This window comes from Gorilla gorilla, chromosome 9 (assembly GCF_029281585.2).
Source record: "Gorilla gorilla gorilla isolate KB3781 chromosome 9, NHGRI_mGorGor1-v2.1_pri, whole genome shotgun sequence".
Lineage (NCBI taxonomy): Eukaryota > Metazoa > Chordata > Mammalia > Primates > Hominidae > Gorilla > Gorilla gorilla.
Window position 1 is genome coordinate 131,936,351 of NC_073233.2, and position 21,938 is coordinate 131,958,288.

Here is a 21,938-nt window from a genome sequence, read left to right on the forward strand (position 1 = left end):
TATATCCCCTAAAATATTATTTGTAGAAACACCATATTAAATTGGCAGAGATAGCAAACTATTCAAAATGACTATCAAATAATGAATGTAATATAAATTGTTGTATATTCACACAATGGATTACTATACAGCAATGATAACATATGATCTATAGCTACATGTAAGATGATATATGCATTTATCTTTTGTGCTCATTTATTTATGTTTATTAACATTCAATATAAAAAAATTAAATATCTAGATCAGTGAGGGCAATCTTGCCCTGACAGTTTTGCTTAGCAATGTCTGGAGATATTGTTGCAGGTCACAGGTGCTCGCATCCACAGGTGCTAGAGGTCAGGGATGTGGGTAAACATCCCACAGTGCATAGCACAGACCCTCATCACAAGGCTTATCTTGCCCGAAGCATTCATTGTGCTGAATATGAGAAACCTTGATCTGACTTTAACTTTAAGTAAAAATGTGTGAGACCACTACAATAGAAATAACAAGACATTTTCAAAGAAATATAAAAGTTGCTGAAGAAATTGGGCATTACTATATGCATATAAAATGGAAGATTCATATTTTAAAGTCACCAATTCTCTTTAAATTGATATATAGATTCAATGTAATTCCAATAAAATCCCAGCATTTGATTTTGCAGATATGAATATGTAGATCCTACGGTGTATATTGAAATGAAATGGATCAGGAAAATGGTCAAGGCAGTCTTGCAGAAATAAAATACAGTCAAAAGATACACAACTCCAGATACCAAAACCTATTATGAAGTTATAGTAATTCAGAAAGTGTAGAATTGGTATAAGTATTTGTATGGAAATGAAGAGAGGATGAAAGAAATAGACTTGTATATATTCATATAACAAAGATGACACTTCAGTGCAGTAAAGCAATAATGGTTTCTTCAATACATTATTTTGAGTTATTGGGTTTTCAGAATGAAAAAATAATCTTGACCCTATCTCATATTATACACATAAAAAATCAATTACAATGGATAGGAGATAAAAATGCGGTAGATTTTATGACATTCAGTTAGTAAATATATTTCAAAGAAAACAAACAGAAGAAGCTAACCATAAAAATGATACATTAAAGTTATTACATTTTGAAATAGAAAATTTTCAGCTTATTTTCTTTGCATATAATGTAATAAAACCAGAGTTTAATAAGCAAGTTATAAGACAGAAAACAAAACCATGAGAATTTAAACAAAATCCATAAAAACACCTGCTGTTAATGAGGTAATTATAACTATAATTAAAATTATATAGCAAATAAAAACATCCTGATGTTACATGTGAAGTAAAATTAACTTCCAATGAAATAGGGATATAATGAAGGAAAAAAAAACTTAAAGCATTAGATATTATGTAAGTGAAAAGTAATAAACCTGTGTACAAGAAAATCCTTTGAAAGCAAAATACTAACATCAGAAATATATTGGAATCAATTCATAAACTATCCTAGAACATTAAAAAGCATCTGTACAAATAAAAATTATTTAAATAACAAAAATTTGAGCACATTTTATCTTACAATAAAACAAAGAATTAATGTTTTTAATTTGTAAAACTTCAGACAAGTTAATAAGATAAAGACTGTTATCTAAAAGGAAAGAAGTCGGTAAAGATCTTAAAAAGTTGATTTTCAAAAAGAGATATATGCATGAAATGTTGAACAGTGTTTACTCATGCTTGTAAAAGCAATGAAAATTATGACAGCAGTGCTATCTAGTTATTACTTATACAACTGGGAAATAATTACTTTAGGTAGGTTTATCTTTGGGGAAGAGCCACTCTGAAACTCTAAACAACAAAAAGTTTGGGAATTTGGATGTTTTGAACCACTATACAAAGACGAATGAGAGAGTGATGCTGAGTGGCAGAGCACCAAGTGAGGACAATTATGGATCCTGGAAAATTTTAAGTTGAGAGCAAGCAGTTGTGAGTGTCTCTCAATCACTGGTGAGGGAAAAGAGTAAGTCATTCCTCATTCTTTCTTCTTAGATACAAATATTAGTTCCAGGAAGATAAGGACTCTTCTCAGGAGGGTTCAAATAAGAAACACTGAGTAAATGCATGCATGCTTATGAAGAACTTTTCATTGGTCTCTTCCTGTTGTTTTGTGCTCCTCAGGGGAACCCAAAAGCCCCAGAGCAATCCCATCCTCTGAGACACAAATCAAGTTAAGTTCCTGCCCATGTTCATTTCCATTCCCTGCACTTCAACTGGTTTGGTCCTTAAATAGCAATGGACCACTCTTTCTCAACACTGTGCACCGGTTGTTTGAGTGATATCTTGCAAACTAGCGCCTATACGTAGTGGGTAGAAAGTGAAAAATTGGGGGAAAAAGTTAGATGAGTTTTACTACTGAGAAGAATCACATACTGCAAGGTGAGTCCTTAGAAATGCAGATTTAAACTTATTTTCTCTATCTTCCCTTCTTTTCTTTATCTTAACTTTAATTCAGAGCTAAGATATTCAGGAATTATTAGAATGTGTTCTAAAATTGACTAATCAAGGTAGACTGATGTAATTGAGGGTATACAAATAGGGACCAAATGTCTTCACCAGGGATAGTCAAGGCAAACATTGTCTCTACTGATTGAGACTCCTGCCTTAAGTATCAGGGAACAATGGACTTCACCTCATAAAATTTTCATATTTCATAACATCTGATTATGCTGCATTCCTGAGGATTGGGTCCTGCTGGTACAGTAGAAATTTCAGAGTTATAGGTTCTATTTTTAAGGTTCTGATATCCATGTTGGTGATTATAATAATGCTGCTTCTGCTATTTATTTACATGTTTGAAAACCCTTGCTTTAATGTAGCTTCAGCTGCATTTCCTGGTGGTAATGTCAGGATACATTTTACCTGGGTTCTGTAAACTGCAGATATCCTGGTTTCTTCCGTATCAGTGAATCAGTTTCATAGTCTTCCCCACAGAACAATTCATAACAAGCCTAGACTAAGAAAACATTTTGTATTCAGTTATAAACATCATTTCAACCTGAATACCAGTTGTACAGAATCTCAGCTTTTCTTGACATCACGCCAATATATATCCTTCCTCTTGCATTGGTTCTGTTTTCCTGTCTTAGGTGGCAGGTATTAAAAAAGAAACATAGACTTGAAAGAATTGTCTTTTATTATGCATTGCCTGGGGTTATGAATATGTAGAGGAGGGGAAGATGATGGAGGGCAAAATGTTATCTCTAACAAAGCCAATATTAGGAAACATTTACACATCTAGGATAGAGTGATGTACAACAGAAAGCTAGCCCCTATCTAGTAGATTGTAGTTGGGAGAGCACATATGAACGTCATGTTCTTAGAACCTCCCAGGGGATGGCCTAGTGTAAGAGAAACAGGGCCGGTCATGTATGAAGCTTGGTGCTTTCTGGATAATTTGGGAGGTGGGAGGTTGTAGGAATCCCACTATAGAGTTGTGCTGAGATTCTTACCTTCTCTAAGAGACCTAGGAGAAGCCCTTTAAAAGCAGACAATAGCAAGGACATCAGTAACAATATTGGGCATGAAATAGTCCACAAAGACATAGCTCTTAGATTAAGGACTCTCTGAAAACACTCAGAGAATATGTGAACTCTAAGATAAAAAATGGCAAATCCGTAATACTGCTGCAAGGCACAATGTCATAAAACTCACTATCATTTATCAAGCAGTTATTACCTGCCAGGCATAGTATTTAGTCAGGGAATTCCCTGATCCCTTGCGCTTCCCAGATGAGGCGATGCCTCGCCCTGCTTCGGCTCACGCATGGTGTGCTGCACCCACTGTCCTGCACCCACTTTCCGGCACTCCCCAGTGAGGTGAACCTGGTACCTCAGTTGGAAATGCATGTACATATATATACATATATAACCTTATTTAATGCTAAGAATTTATCAGCGAGGTAGGTGATGTTAGTGATGTCAAATATAATAACATATGAGGAAACTAGTGGATAATTTATGTGTATTGTGTTTCATTCCTAGTAACAATTAAATTCTTGCTCTTTTAAGTTTTCCCATGAACTCTGCAATGAAAATAGAATATGGTAGGTGGAATCCCAAGGAGCCCTCTAAATTCCTGCCCACTGGTGTACATTTCCTATTTAATAACCTTTCAGTGTGCATGGGACTTGTGACTATGATGGGATATCACCCCAATTGCAATTATGTTACAGAACATTTTGCTACAGTAAACTGGACAGAGATTCTTTTCCTGAATTTGGAGAAGTAAGCTGTCATGTCATCGAAGGCCAGGTGAGGAGGATTTTAGGACATAGGGTGACCTCTGTAAAATGAGATTGATATGTCCTGCCAAAAACCAGCAAAAAAACAGAGACCTCTGCCCAAAAACTGCAAGAATGGGATACTGCCAACACCTGCAATAGACTTGGAAGAGGACTGTAGTCCTCCCATGAGATTTCAGCTTCTGGTGACACATTGATTGAGACCTGTTGAGACTCTCAGCAGAGGGTCCAGCTGACCTGACCCACAGAGAGGGTGAGATAAAAATTTTACACGTTTTATGGCACTAAGTTTGTGGTATTTTTTAATATATCAATGGAAATCTAATATAGTGTTTCTCTACTTTCTTCTGCATGTGTGTCTCTGTGTGTGTGCACCTGTGTGCATGTGTGTGAGAGAGGCTGAAATAATTTCATCATCATCTCTGTGAGGGAAGCTTTGTAACAAGCAAAGTGCAGGATAACTCCAGAATTATCTACCTGGTTGATGTAGTTTCCACATAGAGAATGGATTCTCATTTCTCAATTAAGTGCTAAATGCTGGGTGCTCTTTATATCCCCAGAGGGAGAGAGACCAAGGGTGAGAAGAAATGTCCAACGCCAGCCTCTTGACAGTGTTCATCCTCACGGGCCTTCCCCATGCCCCAGGGCTGGACGCCCCCCTCTTTGGAATCTTCCTGGTGGTTTACGTGCTCACTGTGCTGGGGAACCTCCTCATCCTGCTGGTGATCAGGGTGGATTCTCACCTCCACACCCCCATGTACTACTTCCTCATCAACCTGTCCTTCATTGACATGTGGTTCTCCAGTGTCACGGTGCCCAAAATGCTGATGACCTTGGTGTCCCCAAGCGGCAGGACTATCTCCTTCCACAGCTGCGTGGCTCAGCTCTATTTTTTCCACTTCCTGGGGAGCACCGAGTGTTTCCTCTACACAGTCATGTCCTATGATCGCTACTTGGCCATCAGTTACCCGCTCAGGTACACCAACATGATGAGTGGGAGCAGGTGTGCCCTCCTGGCCACCGGCACTTGGCTCAGTGGCTCTCTGCACTCTGCTGTCCAGACTATAATGACTTTCCATTTGCCCTACTGTGGACCCAACCAGATCCAGCACTACTTCTGTGATGCACCGCCCATCCTGAAACTGGCCTGTGCAGACACCTCAGCCAACGAGATGGTCATCTTTTTGGACATTGGGGTAGTGGCCTCGGGCTGCTTTGTCCTGATAGTGCTGTCCTATGTGTCCATCGTCTGTTCCATCCTGCGGATCCGCACCTCAGAGGGGAGGCGCAGAGCCTTTCAGACCTGTGCCTCCCACTGTATTGTGGTCCTTTGCTTCTTTGTTCCCTGTGTTGTCATTTATCTGAGGCCAGGCTCCATGGATGCCATGGATGGAGTTGTGGCCATTTTCTACACTGTGCTGACGCCCCTTCTCAACCCTGTTGTGTACACCCTGAGAAACAAGGAGGTGAAGAAAGCTGTGTTGAAACTGAGAGACAAAGTAGCACATCCTCAGAGGAAATAAATACTAGGAAGTAAATACACTAGTTTGTTTAAAAATAGTAATCTAATTTAGTTATTCATGTGAAATTGATTATATGTATAGTTCTCAGTGTTAAACATTATTCCAAAACACCTGCACATTTATAATTCTTCCACAGATTGTCTAAGACAGTTTTAACCTCACAGCTAGACTTATATTTATGACAAACATGATTATATTCTGAATTATTGACTCATTTCTCATCAATAGGTTTATATTAAGTTTAAAACATATTTTAATCAAATCTCAGGGATAGATGATTAATTCATGTTTATAAATTGATAAACGGTTTTTGTGTTTTGTTTGATTTCATATATACATAAACTTAAGAATTTACCATCATGGAGACATAGTTCAAAACCAGCAACAAATATTATTCAAAACCAGCAAAAAATATCATTTTTCTAATTGTGGCTGTTCAAATTTCTTTTTGGTTTTAACATATCTATGTATTTATGTGTGTATATACTAATCCAAACATGTATACAAAAGAAAGTACATGACATTTAGCATATTTAACATATAGGTTTTCATATATTTATGTATGTGTGTGTATTTGCCTATTTACATATATATCTGAAAACATTTCTAGAAACACTATTTTAATTGGCAAGAATAGCTAGCTATTAATATTTAAAATATTACCAATGAATCAATTAGAAATTGTATACTCACAGAATAGATTACTATCCAGCAATGATAACGAATGATCTAACAACTACATATATAATTGTTTACACACTTTATACATTTGCACCCATTTTTAATGTTTGTTAAGATCCAATATAAAAAATTAAATCTCTTAAATATCTAGATTACTTGGGGCTGTTTTGTCTCCTAGTTCACTTGGCAATGTCTGGAAATATTCTTGCTTGTCACAGGCACTGGCATCTATTGGCTATAGGTCAGGAGTGTTAAACATTCCACAATGCACAGGAGAGACCCTCACAACAAAGCTTATCATGGCCAAATGCCGATAGTGCTGAGGATGAGAACCCGGAGCTGAATTTAATTTTAAGCGACATGTGTAAGACCACGACAATAGAAATAAAATATTTTCAGATAAATATAAAATTTGCTGAATGAATCTAGGATTATAAAGTGCACATGGAGACTCATATTTTTAAAATGCCAATTCCATTCAAATTGATCTATAGATTTGATGCTATTCCAAGTAAAATCCCAGCGTTTGATTTTGCAGCTATGGACATGTGAATCTTAAAGCGTGGATTGAAATGGAATGAGTCCCAGAATGGTCAAGACTCTCTTGAAGAAATAAAGGATAACTGAAAGATTGACAACACTAGTTATCAGAACTTATGACAAAGCTATAGTAACTCAGAGAGTGTTGTATTTGTATGAGACTAGACAAATAGAAAAACAGAACTGAATAAAGAAATAGACTGATACATATTCGTATGACAAAGATGACACCGCAAAGCAATAAAGCATGATTGCTTTCTTGAATAAATTATTTTGGGGTATCTGGGTATTCAGAATAAAAAAATTAGTCTCGATCCTATTTCATACTATACACATAAAAAACTCAATTATAGTAGATAGGAGATATAAATGTGGTGGACTGTATGACACTTCTTTAGGTAAGACACTTTTTAGTGATGCAAAACCTTCTTGGAAAAAAATTAATTAAAATACTTTTTTAAATTTATTTTTTATTATTATACTTTAAGTTCTGGCATACATGTGCACAACGTGCAGGTTTGTTACATAGGAATACATGTGCCATGTTGGTTTGCTGCACCCATCAACTCATCGGTTACAATAGGTATTTCCCCTAATGCTATCCCTCCCCCAGCCCCCCACCCCCCAAAAGGCCCCCGTGTGTGATGTTCCCCTCCCTGTGTCCGTGTGTTCTCGTTGTTCAACTCCCACTTATGAGTGAGAACATGTGGTGTTGGTTTTCTCTTCTTGTGTTACTTTGCTGGAAGATGTTAGTTTCCAGTTTCATCAATGTCTCTGCAAAGAACATCAACTCATCCTTTTTTATGGCTGCATAGTATTCCATGGTGTATATGTGCCACATTTTCTTTATCCAGTCTATCATTGCTGGACATTTGGATGGGTTCCAAGTCTTTGCTATTGTGAACAATGCTGCAATAAACATACATGTGCATGTGTCTTTATAGTAGCATGATTTATAATCCTTTGTGTATATACCCAGTAACGGGATTGCTGGGTCAAATGGTACTTCTAGTTCTAGATTCTTGAGGAATCATGACACTGTCTTCCACAATGGTTGAACTAATTTACACTCCCACCAACTGTAAAAGTGTTCCTATTTCTCCACATCCTGTCCAGCATCTGTTGTTTCCTGACTTTTTAATGATCACCATTCTAGCTGGCATGAGATGGTATCTCATTGTGGTTTTGATTTGCATTTCTCTAATGACCAGTGATGATGTGCATTTTTTTGCAATAAAAAAATTCAAAGAAAATAAACAAAGAAAGCTAACCAAAAATAATACATGAGACTAAAGTCATTACATTTTAAAATAGAAATTTTGCCACTCATTTTCTTTGATGATAATGTAATAAAACTAGAGGTTAATAAGCAAAGTATAAGAGAGAATATAAAAATAATTGAGATCTTAAATCAAATTTTTGAAGAAGAAACCCACTTCAGTTAATAAGGTAATTACAACTACAATCTCAAATTATATAGAAAATAAAAACATGCTTATGTCACACATAAAGTAAAATTAATTTCAGATGAAGTAAAGATTTAAATGAAGGAAAAAAACCTTAAAGCAGTAAATATTAGGTAAGTGAAAACTGATAAACTTGTATGCAAGAAGTTGGTTTTGTTTTTTGTTTGTTTGTTTGTTTGTTTTGAGACAGGGTCTGGCTCTGTTGCTCAGGCTGGAGTGCCGTAGCACCATCTCCACTCACTGTAACCTTGGCCTCCTAGGCTCAAGTGATCCTTCCACCTCAGCCTCCTGAGTAGCTGGGTCTACAGGCACTCACCACCATGCCTAGCTAATTTTTGTACAGATGGGGTTTCACCATGTTGCCCAGGCTGGTTTCCAATTCCTGGGCTCAAGTGATCTGCCTGCCTTGGCCTCCCAAAGTGCTGAGATTACAGGTGTGAGCCACCAATATAGGCGAAGAAAATCCTTTTAAAGCAAAATACTGACATCAGAAAACATAGTAGAATCAATTTATAAAATTTCCTAGAACAGTAAACATATCTATACAAATTTAAAAATATTTAAATGGCAATAAATTTGAAAGTACATTTTACCTTACAGTGAAAAACTAATTAATGCTTTCAATTTGTAAAACTTCAGATAAATCAATAAGATAAAGACTATTACCACGAAAAAAGCAATGAATAAAGATTCTAAAAAGTTAATCTTCAAAAGGAGATGTACACATGAAATATCAAAAGTGTTTATTCAGGCTTGTAAAAGCAATGAAAATGATGACAGCAATAATATGTAATGATTACTTATACAATCGGGATATAATTATGTTAGGTAGGTAGATCTCTGGGGAAAAGCCACCCTGAAACTGTAAACAACAGAAAAACTTTGGGAATTTGGATCTTTTGAACCACCATACAAAAATGGTGAATGAGATGGTGAGGCTGAGCTGGAGAGCGCCAACAAATTTTCCAGGACCATTATGGATCATTGAAAATTTAGAGTTGAGAGCGAGCAGTTATGAGTGTCTCTCAATCACTGGTGAGGGAAAAGGATAAGTCAGTCCTCCTTCTTTCTTCGTATGTATAAATATTGGTTCCAGAAAGACACTGGGCTCTTCTCAGGGGGGTTCAAATAAGAAACACTAAGGAAATGCACGCATGCTCATGAAGAACTTTTCATTGGCCTCTTCCTGTTGTTTTGTGCTCATCAAGGGAACCCAAAATCCCAAGAGCAATTGCATCTTCTGAGACATAAATCAAGTTAAGTTCGTACCCATCTTCATTTCCATTCCCTGCACTTCCACTAGTTTGGTCCTTGAATAGAAAGGGACCACTCTTTCTTAACACCATGTGTCTGTTCTTTGAGTGGTATCCGGCAAACTTGGCACCTGTACACAGCATGTGGAAAGTGACAAATTGGGGCAAAAACTCAGATGAGTTTTACTGTTAAAATGAATCACATACTATAAGGTGAGTTCTTAGAAATGTAGATTTAACTTATTTTCTCCTGCTTTCCCTCTTTTCTTTATCTCAAACTTTAATTCAGACAATTAGAGAATTGTTAAGACTTTGTCATAAAATCCGTTAGATAGACAGATAGATAGAGACAAAGTCGCTACATATACTACTATACGCTAATATTCAAGTCAAACATTGACCCTGCGGATTGAAACTCTTGCTTTAGACTCCACTGGATGAGGATTTTCACATTCCATCAAAACCGATCATGAAGCTCCGCTGGGGATTCGTCCTCTTGGTACAGTAGAAATTTCAAAGTAATACTGGTTCCATTTTAAAAGTTCTGATATGCATGCTGGTGATTACAGTAGCCTCCTTTCTGCAATTTATTTACATATTTGACAAACCTTCCTTTAATGTAGCTTAAGCCACATTCCCTGGAGGTGTCTTATCTGGGCTTTGAGAAGAGTAGAGACTATAATTTCTCTCATATTGATGAACAAGTTTCATAGTGTTCTCCCACTGAACAATTAGTAAGAATCCTGAACTAATACAACATTTTGTATTAAGTAAAAAATCTTACTTCTGCCTCAATTTCCATTATACAGAATCCCAGCTTCTCTTGACATCAAGGTGGCATAGGCCTCTCTTCTTGCATTGGTCCCATTTTTTTCCTGTCTCATGTTCTAGGTCTTAATTGAGAGGCACAGACTTCATGGAATTGTCTTCTCTTGTGAGATGATTCATTACCTGGATTTATGAGAATAAGGAGTAGAGGAAGATGGTGAGGGGCCAACATGTGATATCTAACAAAGTTAATATTAGAATATATTTAGAAACCTAGGATAGAAGGAGAATGCAAGACAGCTGGCACCTACCCAGTAGATTGTGTTTGGGAGAGCACATATGAATGCCATGTTCTCAGAACCACATAGGAAGTGTTCTAGGGTAACAGAAATGGGGGTGGGGGCAGTCACGTATGAAGCTTGGTGCTCTCTGGATGATTTGGGAGGACATGGGAATCCTACTATAGAGTTATGCTGAGATTCTTACCTGCTCTGAGAGACCTAGGAGAAGCCGTTTAAAAGCAGGCAGTAGTGAGGACATCAGTAACAGTATCAGGCATACAATAGTACAAAAAGACCTAGCTCTTAGATTCAGAACTCTCTGAAAACACTGAAAGAATGTATGTACTCTCTTTCTCTCTAAGATCAAAAACAGCAATTCCATAATACTGCTGCAAGGCACAATGTGGTAAGACTCACTGTGATTTATTGAGCAGTTATTACCTGCCAGTCACAGTACTACATGTTTAAATGTATCATCTTATTTAATGCTTATAATTTCTCGGTGAGTAGGTGATGTTAGTAATGCCAAATAACATAAGAGGGAACTAGAGAATGATTTACTAGTACTGTTCAGTTTTCAAATACTCCTTGCTACTAATAATTAAATTCTTGGTGTTTTTTTTTAAGTTTTCTCACGAGCAAGGCAGCAAAAATAGAATGTGGTAGATAGAATTCCAAGCAGCCTTCAAGATTCTTGCCCACTGGTATATACTTTCTGTTTAATAACCTTCCTTTGAGTATGCCTGGGACCTGTTAATATGATGGGATATCACCCCTTTGACTGCATTATATAACATTATATAACATTTTGTCATACCAAACTGGAGAGAGTTATCTCATTGGTTTCAAAGAAGTAACCTGTTGTGTTTTAAGAAGACCAAGTAGCTAGGACTTTCTAGCACCTAGGGGGACCTCTGTAAGGTGAGAGTGATATGTCCTGCCAACAAACAGCAAAAAAACTGGGACCTCAGTCCTAAAACTACAAGGAATTGAATCATGCACACAACCCCCATAAGGTTGGAAGATGATCCCAGCCTCAGATGAGATTGCAGCCCCTGGTGATACATTGAATAAAACCTGGTGAGACCCTGAACAGGGAACCCAGGTGACCTGACCCACAGAAAGGGCGAGACAATAAATTTGCATGTTTTAAGCCAGTAAGTTTGTGGTAATTTATACACCCATTGAAATCGAGACAATGTGTTTCTCCTAATTCATTCTGCATGTGTCTCTGTGTGTGTATTTGTATGTGACAGAGAGAGAGAGAGAGAGAGACTAGGAAATCACTTCATTAGCTTTATGAAGGAAGCTTTGTAACAAGCAAAGTCCATGAAAACTCCAGAATTATCTACCTGGTTTTCAAATAGAGAATGACTTCTCAGTTATCAATTAATTGGTAAATGCTGGGTGCTCTTTATATCCCCAGAGGGAGAGAGACCAAGGGTGAGAAGAAATGTCCAACGCCAGCCTCCTGACAGCGTTCATCCTCACGGGCCTTCCCCATGCCCCAGGGCTGGACGCCCCACTCTTTGGAATCTTCCTGGTGGTTTACGTGCTCACTGTGCTGGGGAACCTCCTCATCCTGCTGGTGATCAGGGTGGATGCTCACCTCCACACCCCCATGTACTACTTCCTCACCAACCTGTCCTTTATTGACATGTGGTTCTCCACTGTCACGGTGCCCAAAATGCTGATGACCTTGGTGTCCCCAAGCGGCAGGACTATCTCCTTCCACAGCTGCGTGGCTCAGCTCTATTTTTTCCACTTCCTGGGGAGCACCGAGTGTTTCCTCTACACAGTCATGTCCTGTGATCGCTACTTGGCCATCAGTTACCCGCTCAGGTACACCAACATGATGAGTGGGAGCAGGTGTGCCCTCCTGGCCACCGGCACTTGGCTCAGTGGCTCTCTGCACTCTGCTATCCAGACCATATTGACTTTCCATTTGCCCTACTGTGGACCCAACCAGATCCAGCACTACTTCTGTGACGCACCGCCCATCCTGAAACTGGCCTGTGCAGACACCTCAGCCAACGAGATGGTCATCTTTGTGGACATTGGCGTAGTGGCCTCGGGCTGCTTTCTCCTTATAGTGCTATCTTATGTGTCCATCGTCTGTTCCATCCTGCGGATCCGCACCTCAGAGGGGAGGCGCAGAGCCTTTCAGACCTGTGCCTCCCACTGTATTGTGGTCCTTTGCTTTTTTGTTCCGTGTGTTTTCATTTACCTGAGACCAGGCTCCAGGGACGTTGTGGATGGAGTTGTGGCCATTTTCTACACTGTGCTGACACCCCTTCTCAACCCTGTTGTGTACACCCTGAGAAACAAGGAGGTGAAGAAAGCTGTGTTGAAACTGAGAGACAAAGTAGCACATTCTCAGGGAGAATAAATACTAGGAAGTAGATACGCTAGTTTGTTTAAAAATAGTAATATAATTTAGTTATTCACATGAAATTGATTATATGTATAATTCTCAGTGTTAAACATTATTCCAAAACACCTGCACAGTTATAATTCTTCCACAGATTGTCTAAGACAGTTTTAACCTCACAGCTAGACTTATGTGTATGAGGAACATGCTTATATTCTGATTTATTGATTCATTTCTCATCAATAGGTTCATATTAATTTAAAAAAATATTTTCATCGAATCTCCGGGATAGATGGTTGACTCCTTCATGTTTACAACTTGATAAAAAGTTTTGTGTTTTGTTTGATTTTTTTTGCACACAAACTTAACAATTTACCATTATGGAGACATTGTTCAAAAATAGCAACAAATATTTGAGGTCATTTTTCTAATTGTGGCTGTAGCTGTTCAAATTTCTTTTTGGTTTTAATGTATCTGTATATTTGTATGTGTATATACAAATCCAAACGTGTATACAAAAGAAAGTCTGTAACATTTAGCATATTTAACATATAGGTTTTCATCATGTATGTATATGTATCTGTCTATTTACATACATGTATTGGAAAACATTTCTAGAAACACTATTTTTAATGGGCAAAAATGGCAAGCTATTAATATTTAAATGTTATCAATGAATCAAATAGAAATTGTGTATTCACAGAATAGATTACTATCCAGCAATGATAATGTACGATCTACAGCTACATATATAATAGTTTATGCACTTATCACATGCGCCTATTTTATTATGTTTGTTAAGATTCAATATAAAACATTAAATCTCTTAAATATCTAGATCACTTGGGGCTGTTTTGTCCCCTGGTTCATTTGGCAATGTCTGGAAATATTCTTGCTTCTCACAGGCACTGGCATCTATTGGCTATAGGTCAGGGGTGTTAAGCATTCCACAATGCACAGGAGAGACCCTCACAACAAAGCTTATCATGGCCAAATGCCGATAGTGCTGAGGATGAGAACCTGGAGCTGAATTTAATTTTAAGTAACATGTGTAAGACCATGACAATAGAAATAAAATATTTTCAGGTAAATGTAAAATTTGCTAAATGAATGTAGGTTTACAACTTGCACACACGGAGACTCATATTTTAAAAATGCCAATTTTATTCAAATAGATCTATACATTCAATACTATTCCAAGTAAAATCCCAGCATTTGATTTTGCAGCTATGGACATGTGGATCCTAAAGTTTGGATTGAATAAGTCCCAAAACGGTCAATATTATCTTGAAGAAATAAAACTTAACTGAAAGATTGACAACACTAGTTATCAGAACTTATTACACAGCTATAGTAACTCAGGAGTGTCTTATTTATATGGGGCTAGACAAATAGAAAATTGTAACTGAATACAGCATAAAGGAATAGACTGATACACATTCATATGACAAAGATGACACTGCCGAGCAATAAAGCAAGATTACCTTCTTCAATAAATTATGTTAAGGTATCTGAGTATTCAGAATAAAAAAATTGGTCTTGACCCTGTGTCATACTAGACACATACAAACTCAATTATAGTAGGAGATATGAATGTGGAGGACTGTATGACACTTATTTATGTAAGAGATTTTATAGGAGTGCAAAACCCTCTTGGAAAAAATTAATTAAAAACATATTTTAAAGAAAATAAACAAATAGAAGAAGCTAACCATAAAAATAATACATGAGACTAAAGTTATTACATCTTGAAATAGAAAATTTGCCACTCATTTTCTTTGATGATAAAGTAATAAAACTAGAGGTTAATACACAAAGTATAAAAGAGAATACAAAAATAATTGGGAACTTAAACCAAATTCCTTAAAAAAAAACCGTTTCAGTTAATGAGGTAATTACAACTACAATCCCAAATTATATAGAAAATAAAAACATCCTTATGTCACACATAAAATAAAATTAATTTCAGATGAAGTAAAGATTTAAATGAAGGAAAAGGCCTTAAAACATTAAATATTACATAAGTGAATACTGATAAACTTGTATGTGAGAAAAAAAATTTTTTTCACAGGATCTGGCTCTGTTGTCCAGGCTGGAATGCTGTGGTGTCATCTCAACTCACTGCAACCTTGGCCTCCCAGGCTCAAGCGATCCTCCCACCTCAGCCTCCTGAGTAGCTGGGACTACAGGCACCCACCATCATACTTGGCTAATTTGTGTAGTTTTTGTAGAGACAGGTTTTCACCGTGTTGCCCAAGCTGGTCTCCAACTCCTGGGCTTAAGCGATCCACCTGCCTTGGCTCCCAAAGTACTGGGATTACAGGCATGAGCCACTGCGCCTGATTAAGAAAATCCTTTTAAAGCAAAATGCCAATATCAGAAAACATATTGGAATCAGTTTATAAAATTTCCTAGAACAGCAAAAATATCTATGCAAGTTTAAAACGTATTTAAGTGGTGATAAATTTCAAAGTACATTTTACCTTACAATAAAAAACAAATTAATGTTTTCAATTTGTAAAACTTCAGATAAGTCAATAAGATAAAGACTATTACCTCAAAAAAAAGCAATGAATAAAGATTCTAAAAAGTTAATTTACAAAAGGAGACGTATGCATGAAATATCAAAATTGTTTACTCATGTTGTAAAAGCAATGAAAATTATGACAGCAATAATATCTAATGATTACTTATACAATTGGGATATAATTATGTTAGGTAGGTAGATCTCTGGGGAAAAGCCACCCTGAAACTCTAAACAACAGAAAAAGCTGGGGAATTTGGATGATTAAAACCACCATAGACAGTGAACGAGTGAGTGATGCTGAGCTGGAGAGCACCAAAAAGTGAGGACCATTATGGATTATGGAAAATTTTAAGTTGAGAGCAAGCAGTTGTGAGTGTCTCTCAGCCACTGGTGAGAGAAAAGGGTAAGTCAGTTATTCTTTCCTCTAAGGTACAAATACTGGTTCCAGGAAGGCATGGGCTCATCTCAGGAGGCTAAATAAAAAACTCTAAGGAAATGTGTGCATGCTTATGAAGAACCTTTCATTGGTCTCTTCCTGTTGGTTTTGTATGCATCAAGGGAACCTAAAAGCTGAAAAGGAATCCCATCCTCCGAGACACAAATCAACTTAAGTTCCTACCCATATTCATTTCCATTCCCTGCACTTCAACTGGTTTGGTCCTTAAGTAGAAAAGGACCACTCTTTCTTAACCCTGTATCTGTTCTTTGAGTGGTATCTTGCAAACTTAGCACCTGTACACGGCATGTGGACAAAACTCAGGTGAGTTTTACTATTGAAATGAATCACCTACTGTAAGATGAGTTCTTAGAAATGTAGATTTAACTTATTTTCTCCTGCTTTCCTTCTTTACTTTATCTCAAACTTCCATTCAGATATAAGATATTCGAGAATTGTTAAGACTTTGTTATAAAATCAGTTAGATACATAGATAGATAGATAGTAATTGATGGGATACTAATAGAGACAAAGTTGCTATGTATACTTCTATATGCTAATATGCAAGTCAAACATTGACCCTGCGGATTAAGACTCTTGCTTTAGGTCTCAGGCTACCTTGGACTTCACTGGATGAGGATTTTCACATTTCATCAAATCTGATCATGAAGCTATTCTGGGAATTGTTCCTCCTGGTGCAGTAGAAATTTCAGAGTATCTTGGTTCTATTTTAAAAGTTCTGATATCCTTGTTGGTGACTGCAGTAATCTCCTTTCTGCTATTTATTGACATATTTCAAAAACCTTTCTTTAAAGTAGCTTAAGCCACATTCCCTGGAGGTATCTTCTCTAGGATTTCTGAAGGGCAGAGATCATGGCTTCCGTCACACTGGTGACCAAGTTTCATAGTATTTGCCCACTGAACAATTAGTAAGACTCCTGAACTAAGACAACATTTTGTATTAATATTAATATTAAGCAAGGAACCTTATTTTGGCCCCTATTTCCATTATACAGAATCCCAGCTTCTCTTGACATCAAGGTGGCATAGGTCCCTCTTCTTACATTGGTCCCGTTTTTCCTGTCTCAGCTTCTAGGTCTTAATTAAGAGACAGACTTGATGGAATTGTCTTCTTTGTGAGATCATTCATTACCTGGATTTATGAGAATGAGGGGTAAAGGAAGATGGTGGAGGCAACACATGATATCTAACAAAGCCAATATTAGAATATATTTAGAAACCTAGGGTAGAAGGAGTATGAAAGACAGCTGGCCTCTACCCAGTGGATTGTGTTTGGGAGAGCACATATGAATGCCATATTCTCAGAACCACATAGGAAGTGTTCTAGGGTAACAGAAATGGGGGCAGGGGGCAGTTATGCATGAACCTTGATGCTCTCTGGATCATTTGGGAGGTCGTGGGAATCCCATTATGGAGTTGCACTGAGATTCTTACCTGCTCTGAGAGACCAAGGACAAGCCCTTTGAAAGCAGGCAGTAGTGAGGACATCAGTAACAGTATCAGGCACAAAATAGTCCACGAAGACCTAGCTCTTAGATTCAGAAGGACTCTCTGAAAACACTGAAAGAATATATGTACTGTCTTTCTTCCTAAGACCAAAACTGGAAATTCTGTAATACTGCTGCAAGGCACAATGTGATAAGACTCACTGTCATTTATTGAGCAGTTACTACCTGCCAGGCACAGTGCTTAGTACTTTATATGTATCATCTTATTTAATGCTTATAACTTCTCAGTGAGGTAGGTGATGTTAGTAATGTCAAATAACATATGAGGAAACTAGAGAATGATTTAGCTGAACTGTTCAGTTTTCAAATATTCACAGCCACTAACAATTAAATTCTTGGTGTTTTTTTTTTTTAAGTTTGCCCATGAGCAAGGAAGCAAAAATGAATGTGGTAGGTAGAATTTGCAGTAGCCTTCAAGATTCCTGCCGTCTAGTATATGCTTTCCATTTAATAACCTTCCTTTGATTATGCCTGGGACCTGTTAATATGATGGAATATCACCCCGGTGACTGCATTACATAACATTACGTAATACTTTGTCATAGCAAACTGGAGAGAGTCTATCTCGTTGGTTTTGAAGAAGTAACCTGTGGTGTTTTAAGAAGGCCAAGTAGCTAGGACTTTCTTGGACCTAGGGTGACCTCAGTAAGTTGAGAGTTACATGTCCTGCCAACAAACAGCAAAGAAACTGGAACCTGAGTCCTAAAACTGCAAGGAACTGAATCGTGCCAACAACCACAAGAAGCTTGGAGAATGATCCCCAACCTCAGATAAGATTGCAGCCCCTGGTGATACATTGATTAAAACCTGGTGAGACCCTGAACAGGGAACCCAGCTGACCTGACCCACAGAAAGGGCGAGACAATAAATCTGCATGTTTTAAGCCAGTTAAGTTTGGGGTAATTTATACACCTATTAAAATCTAAGACAATGCGTTTCTCCTAATTTCTTCCGCATGTGTCTCTGTGTGTGTGTATGTGAGACAGAGAAAGACTAGGAAATCACTTCATTAGTTTATGAAGGAAGCTTTGTAACAAGCAAAGTCCACAATAACTCCAGAATTATCTACCTGCTTGATGCAGTTTCCACGCAGAGAATGGATTCTCATTTCTCAATTAAGTGCTAAATGCTGGGTGCTCTTTATAGTCCCAGAGGGAGAGAGACCAAGGGTGAGAAGAAATGTCCAATGCCAGCCTCGTGACAGCATTCATCCTCACGGGCCTTCCCCATGCCCCAGCGCTGGACGCCCCACTCTTTGGAGTCTTCCTGGTGGTTTACGTGCTCACTGTGCTGGGGAACCTCCTCATCCTGCTGGTGATCAGGGTGGATTCTCACCTCCACACCCCCATGTACTACTTCCTCACCAACCTGTCGTTCATTGACATGTGGTTCTCCACTGTCACGGTGCCCAAAATGCTGATGACTTTGGTGTCCCCAAGTGGCAGGGCTATCTCCTTCCACAGCTGCATGGCTCAGCTCTATTTCTTTCACTTCCTAGGGGGCACCGAGTGTTTCCTCTACACGGTCATGTCCTATGATCGCTACTTGGCCATCAGTTACCCGCTCAGGTACACCAACATGATGAGTGGGAGCAGGTGTGCCCTCCTGGCCACCGGCACTTGGCTCAGTGGCTCTCTGCACTCTGCTGTCCAGACCATATTGACTTTCCATTTGCCCTACTGTGGACCCAACTGGATCCAGCACTATTTGTGTGATGCACCGCCCATCCTGAAACTTGCCTGTGCAGACACCTCAGCCATAGAGATTGTCATTTTTGTGACTGTTGGAATAGTGGCCTCGGGCTGCTTTGTCCTGATAGTGCTGTCCTATGTGTCCATCGTCTGTTCCATCCTGCGAATCCGCACCTCAGAGGGGAGGCACAGAGCCTTTCAGACCTGTGCCTCCCACTGCATCGTGGTCCTTTGCTTCTTTGGCCCTGGTCTTTTCATTTACCTGAGACCAGGCTCCAGGAAAGCTGTGGATGGAGTTGTGGCCGTTTTCTACACTGTGCTGACGCCCCTTCTCAACCCTGTTGTGTACACCCTGAGGAACAAGGAGGTGAAGAAAGCTCTGTTGAAGCTGAAAGACAAAGTAGCACATTCTCAGAGCAAATAGACACTAGGGAAGATTACATATCTTAGCTCTTGTGAATAGTGCTGTGAAAAACATACAGGGGCAGGTATCTTTTGGATGTAATGAATTCTTTTCCTTTGGGTAGATACCCAGTAGTGGAACTGCTAGATTAAATGGTAATTCTATTTTTAGTTCTTTGAGAAATCTCCACACTGTTTTCCATAGAGGTTGTACTAATTTACATTCCCACCAACAGTGTATAAGTGTTCCCTTTTCTCTATAGCCTTGCTAACATCTGTTATTTTTTATCTTTTTAATAATGGTGATTCTGACTGATTTTGTGGCTTTAATTTGCATTTCTGTGATGATTATTGATGTTGAGCATTTTTTCATGTGCCTGTTAATCACTTATATGTTTTGAAAAATGTCTATTCATTTCCTTTACCAACCTTTTAATGAGATTATTTGCTTTTTGTTGTTAAGTAATTTGAGTTCTTCGTAAATTCTGGATATGAGTCCCTATTGGATGCATAGTTTGCAAATATTTTCTCCCATTCTGTTATTTCTGTTGATTATTTCTTTTGCTGTGCAGAAGCTTTTTAGTATAAGTCTTATTTGTCGATTTTAAATTTTGTTGCCTGTGCTTTTGAGGTCTTAGTCATGAATTTTTTGCCTAGACCATGTCCAGAACAGTTTTCCTGAGGTTGTCTTCTAGCATTTTTATAATTTCAGTAGACTGTGCTTTCTTTTCCTACCTTTTAACATGTCTTATAATTTTTTGTTGAAAGCTAGACATGTTGTGTCAGGTAATAGGAACTGAGACAAATAGGCAATTAGAAGGGAGATTTATGGTAATCTAGTCTGGCTAGAAGTTGGACTGTGTGTCATGTTTGTAGGGACCAAAGGCTTCAAATTCCTCTAGTGTCTTGTTTTGCCTTGCCAATTTATTTTATGTATCCTTAAATACTAGTCCTCAAAGAGAGTCTGTGACTAGTAACTCTTTCAGCTCTTCAACTCTTTTATTTACGGTTATTTACTGGAGTCCTGTTGGTGTGGTTGTAAGAGTTGAGGGAGGAGTATTGTCCTGTAAAATTCTGATTCAACACTTGTGTTTTTAGTGGGCCTGTCTTTAGAACTGTGACCTTCACAAGTGTTTTCATAAATACCTCCCATCTCAATTCCCTGTTTCTCCCATTCTCTTCTCCAGTGACATTCAACATTCCCAATCTAATTCCTCTAAAACTGATCCATTTAATATGTTTTCCCCTTTAAGTAAGACAGGAGGGCTATAGGGGTCAAACTCAAGTAGGAGAAATGCACTTCCCCCATTTGGGATAATAATCTGACAAAGCCTTTGCCCAGGGAACAGACATCTGGTGTAGAGGAAGCTCTGGGTATGTTTCACAATGGTTACCTATCCCCTAACTCTACCAGAGCCAAGAGGGGATTTTTTATTTATTTATTTTATTTTTAGCTTTTCATGATAGGAAACTGGAGGGGGTTCATGAAGGTAAAGTCCATAAACATGTAGGACCCCACCTAAAATAAATTGATCCTTTTAGCTTTTTTATGAGTAGACATTTAAAAAATGTCCTTTATATCTCTGATAATACTTCTTACTTGAAAGTTCACTTTATTTGCTAATAATATAGTCATATTAGTTTTTTTCCTAGTATTTTCTTGGCATAAATTTTCTACCCTTTAACTTTCCGTGTGTGTGTGTGTGTGTGTGTGTGTGTGTGTGTGTGTATTTGTATTTAGTGTAGTTGTTTTTAAACCAGATATAATTAGATGTTGCTTCTTTTATAAGCTGCCTGTTTTACTTATTTATCTATCTTTTTTTGTAGTGCATTACTGTATCTGTAATAGTCTAATATTTTGTTGTTTTCTATTCTTACCTTAAATTCCTTTCTCTTTATTCATGTTTCTCAATCTTTTTTGTATTTTTCAAAATATTTAATGTATTAATCAAGTATTTTCATTACTTTATTTCATTTTTCATTACTTTTAACTATTTTTACTTTTTATTATATTTTTATGATAAAGTCAATATCATTTCAATGCATTACAAGCTATTTGCATTAGTACCTTACCATATTTGAATAATCCAAGAGTCTTACATTTAGTTCCATGTAATGGCTTTATACCTTTTTTTAGAAATATTTTTGACCTTTATTTAATTTCTAACTATTTAATTTCTAACTATGTTATAAACCAGACAAGATGT

At 37.6% G+C, this 21,938-nt stretch overlaps 3 protein-coding genes across 3 annotated transcripts; all 3 read left to right on the forward strand.

Annotated features, from left to right (window-relative positions):
- The first annotated feature begins 2,217 nt into the window (after window positions 1-2,217).
- OR10G4 (olfactory receptor family 10 subfamily G member 4) lies at window positions 2,218-8,000 on the forward strand. Its single transcript, XM_055355828.2, has 2 exons — window positions 2,218-2,399; window positions 4,824-8,000. Exon 2 carries the CDS (start codon window positions 4,851-4,853, stop codon window positions 5,784-5,786), a length of 936 nt encoding a protein of 311 aa, XP_055211803.2. The 5' UTR covers window positions 2,218-2,399; window positions 4,824-4,850; the 3' UTR covers window positions 5,787-8,000.
- Window positions 8,001-12,202: 4,202 nt separating this feature from the next.
- Window positions 12,203-13,978, forward strand: OR10G9 (olfactory receptor family 10 subfamily G member 9). Its single transcript, XM_063710819.1, has one exon. The coding sequence runs from the start codon at window positions 12,229-12,231 to the stop codon at window positions 13,162-13,164; it is 936 nt and encodes a 311-aa protein (XP_063566889.1). The 5' UTR covers window positions 12,203-12,228; the 3' UTR covers window positions 13,165-13,978.
- Window positions 13,979-16,006: 2,028 nt separating this feature from the next.
- LOC109028938 (olfactory receptor 10G8) lies at window positions 16,007-19,829 on the forward strand. The gene is made up of 2 exons (XM_019037568.3): window positions 16,007-16,076; window positions 18,791-19,829. The coding sequence occupies exon 2, from the start codon at window positions 18,818-18,820 to the stop codon at window positions 19,751-19,753; it is 936 nt and encodes a 311-aa protein (XP_018893113.2). The 5' UTR covers window positions 16,007-16,076; window positions 18,791-18,817; the 3' UTR covers window positions 19,754-19,829.
- Window positions 19,830-21,938: the final 2,109 nt, after the last annotated feature.

What these genes read in the sequence shown, in the direction of transcription:
- OR10G4 (XM_055355828.2), top strand. Translation starts at nt 4,851, where the DNA reads ATGTCCAACGCCAGCCTCTTGACAGTGTTCATCCTCACGGGCCTTCCC.
- LOC109028938 (XM_019037568.3), top strand. Translation starts at nt 18,818, where the DNA reads ATGTCCAATGCCAGCCTCGTGACAGCATTCATCCTCACGGGCCTTCCC.
- OR10G9 (XM_063710819.1), top strand. Translation starts at nt 12,229, where the DNA reads ATGTCCAACGCCAGCCTCCTGACAGCGTTCATCCTCACGGGCCTTCCC.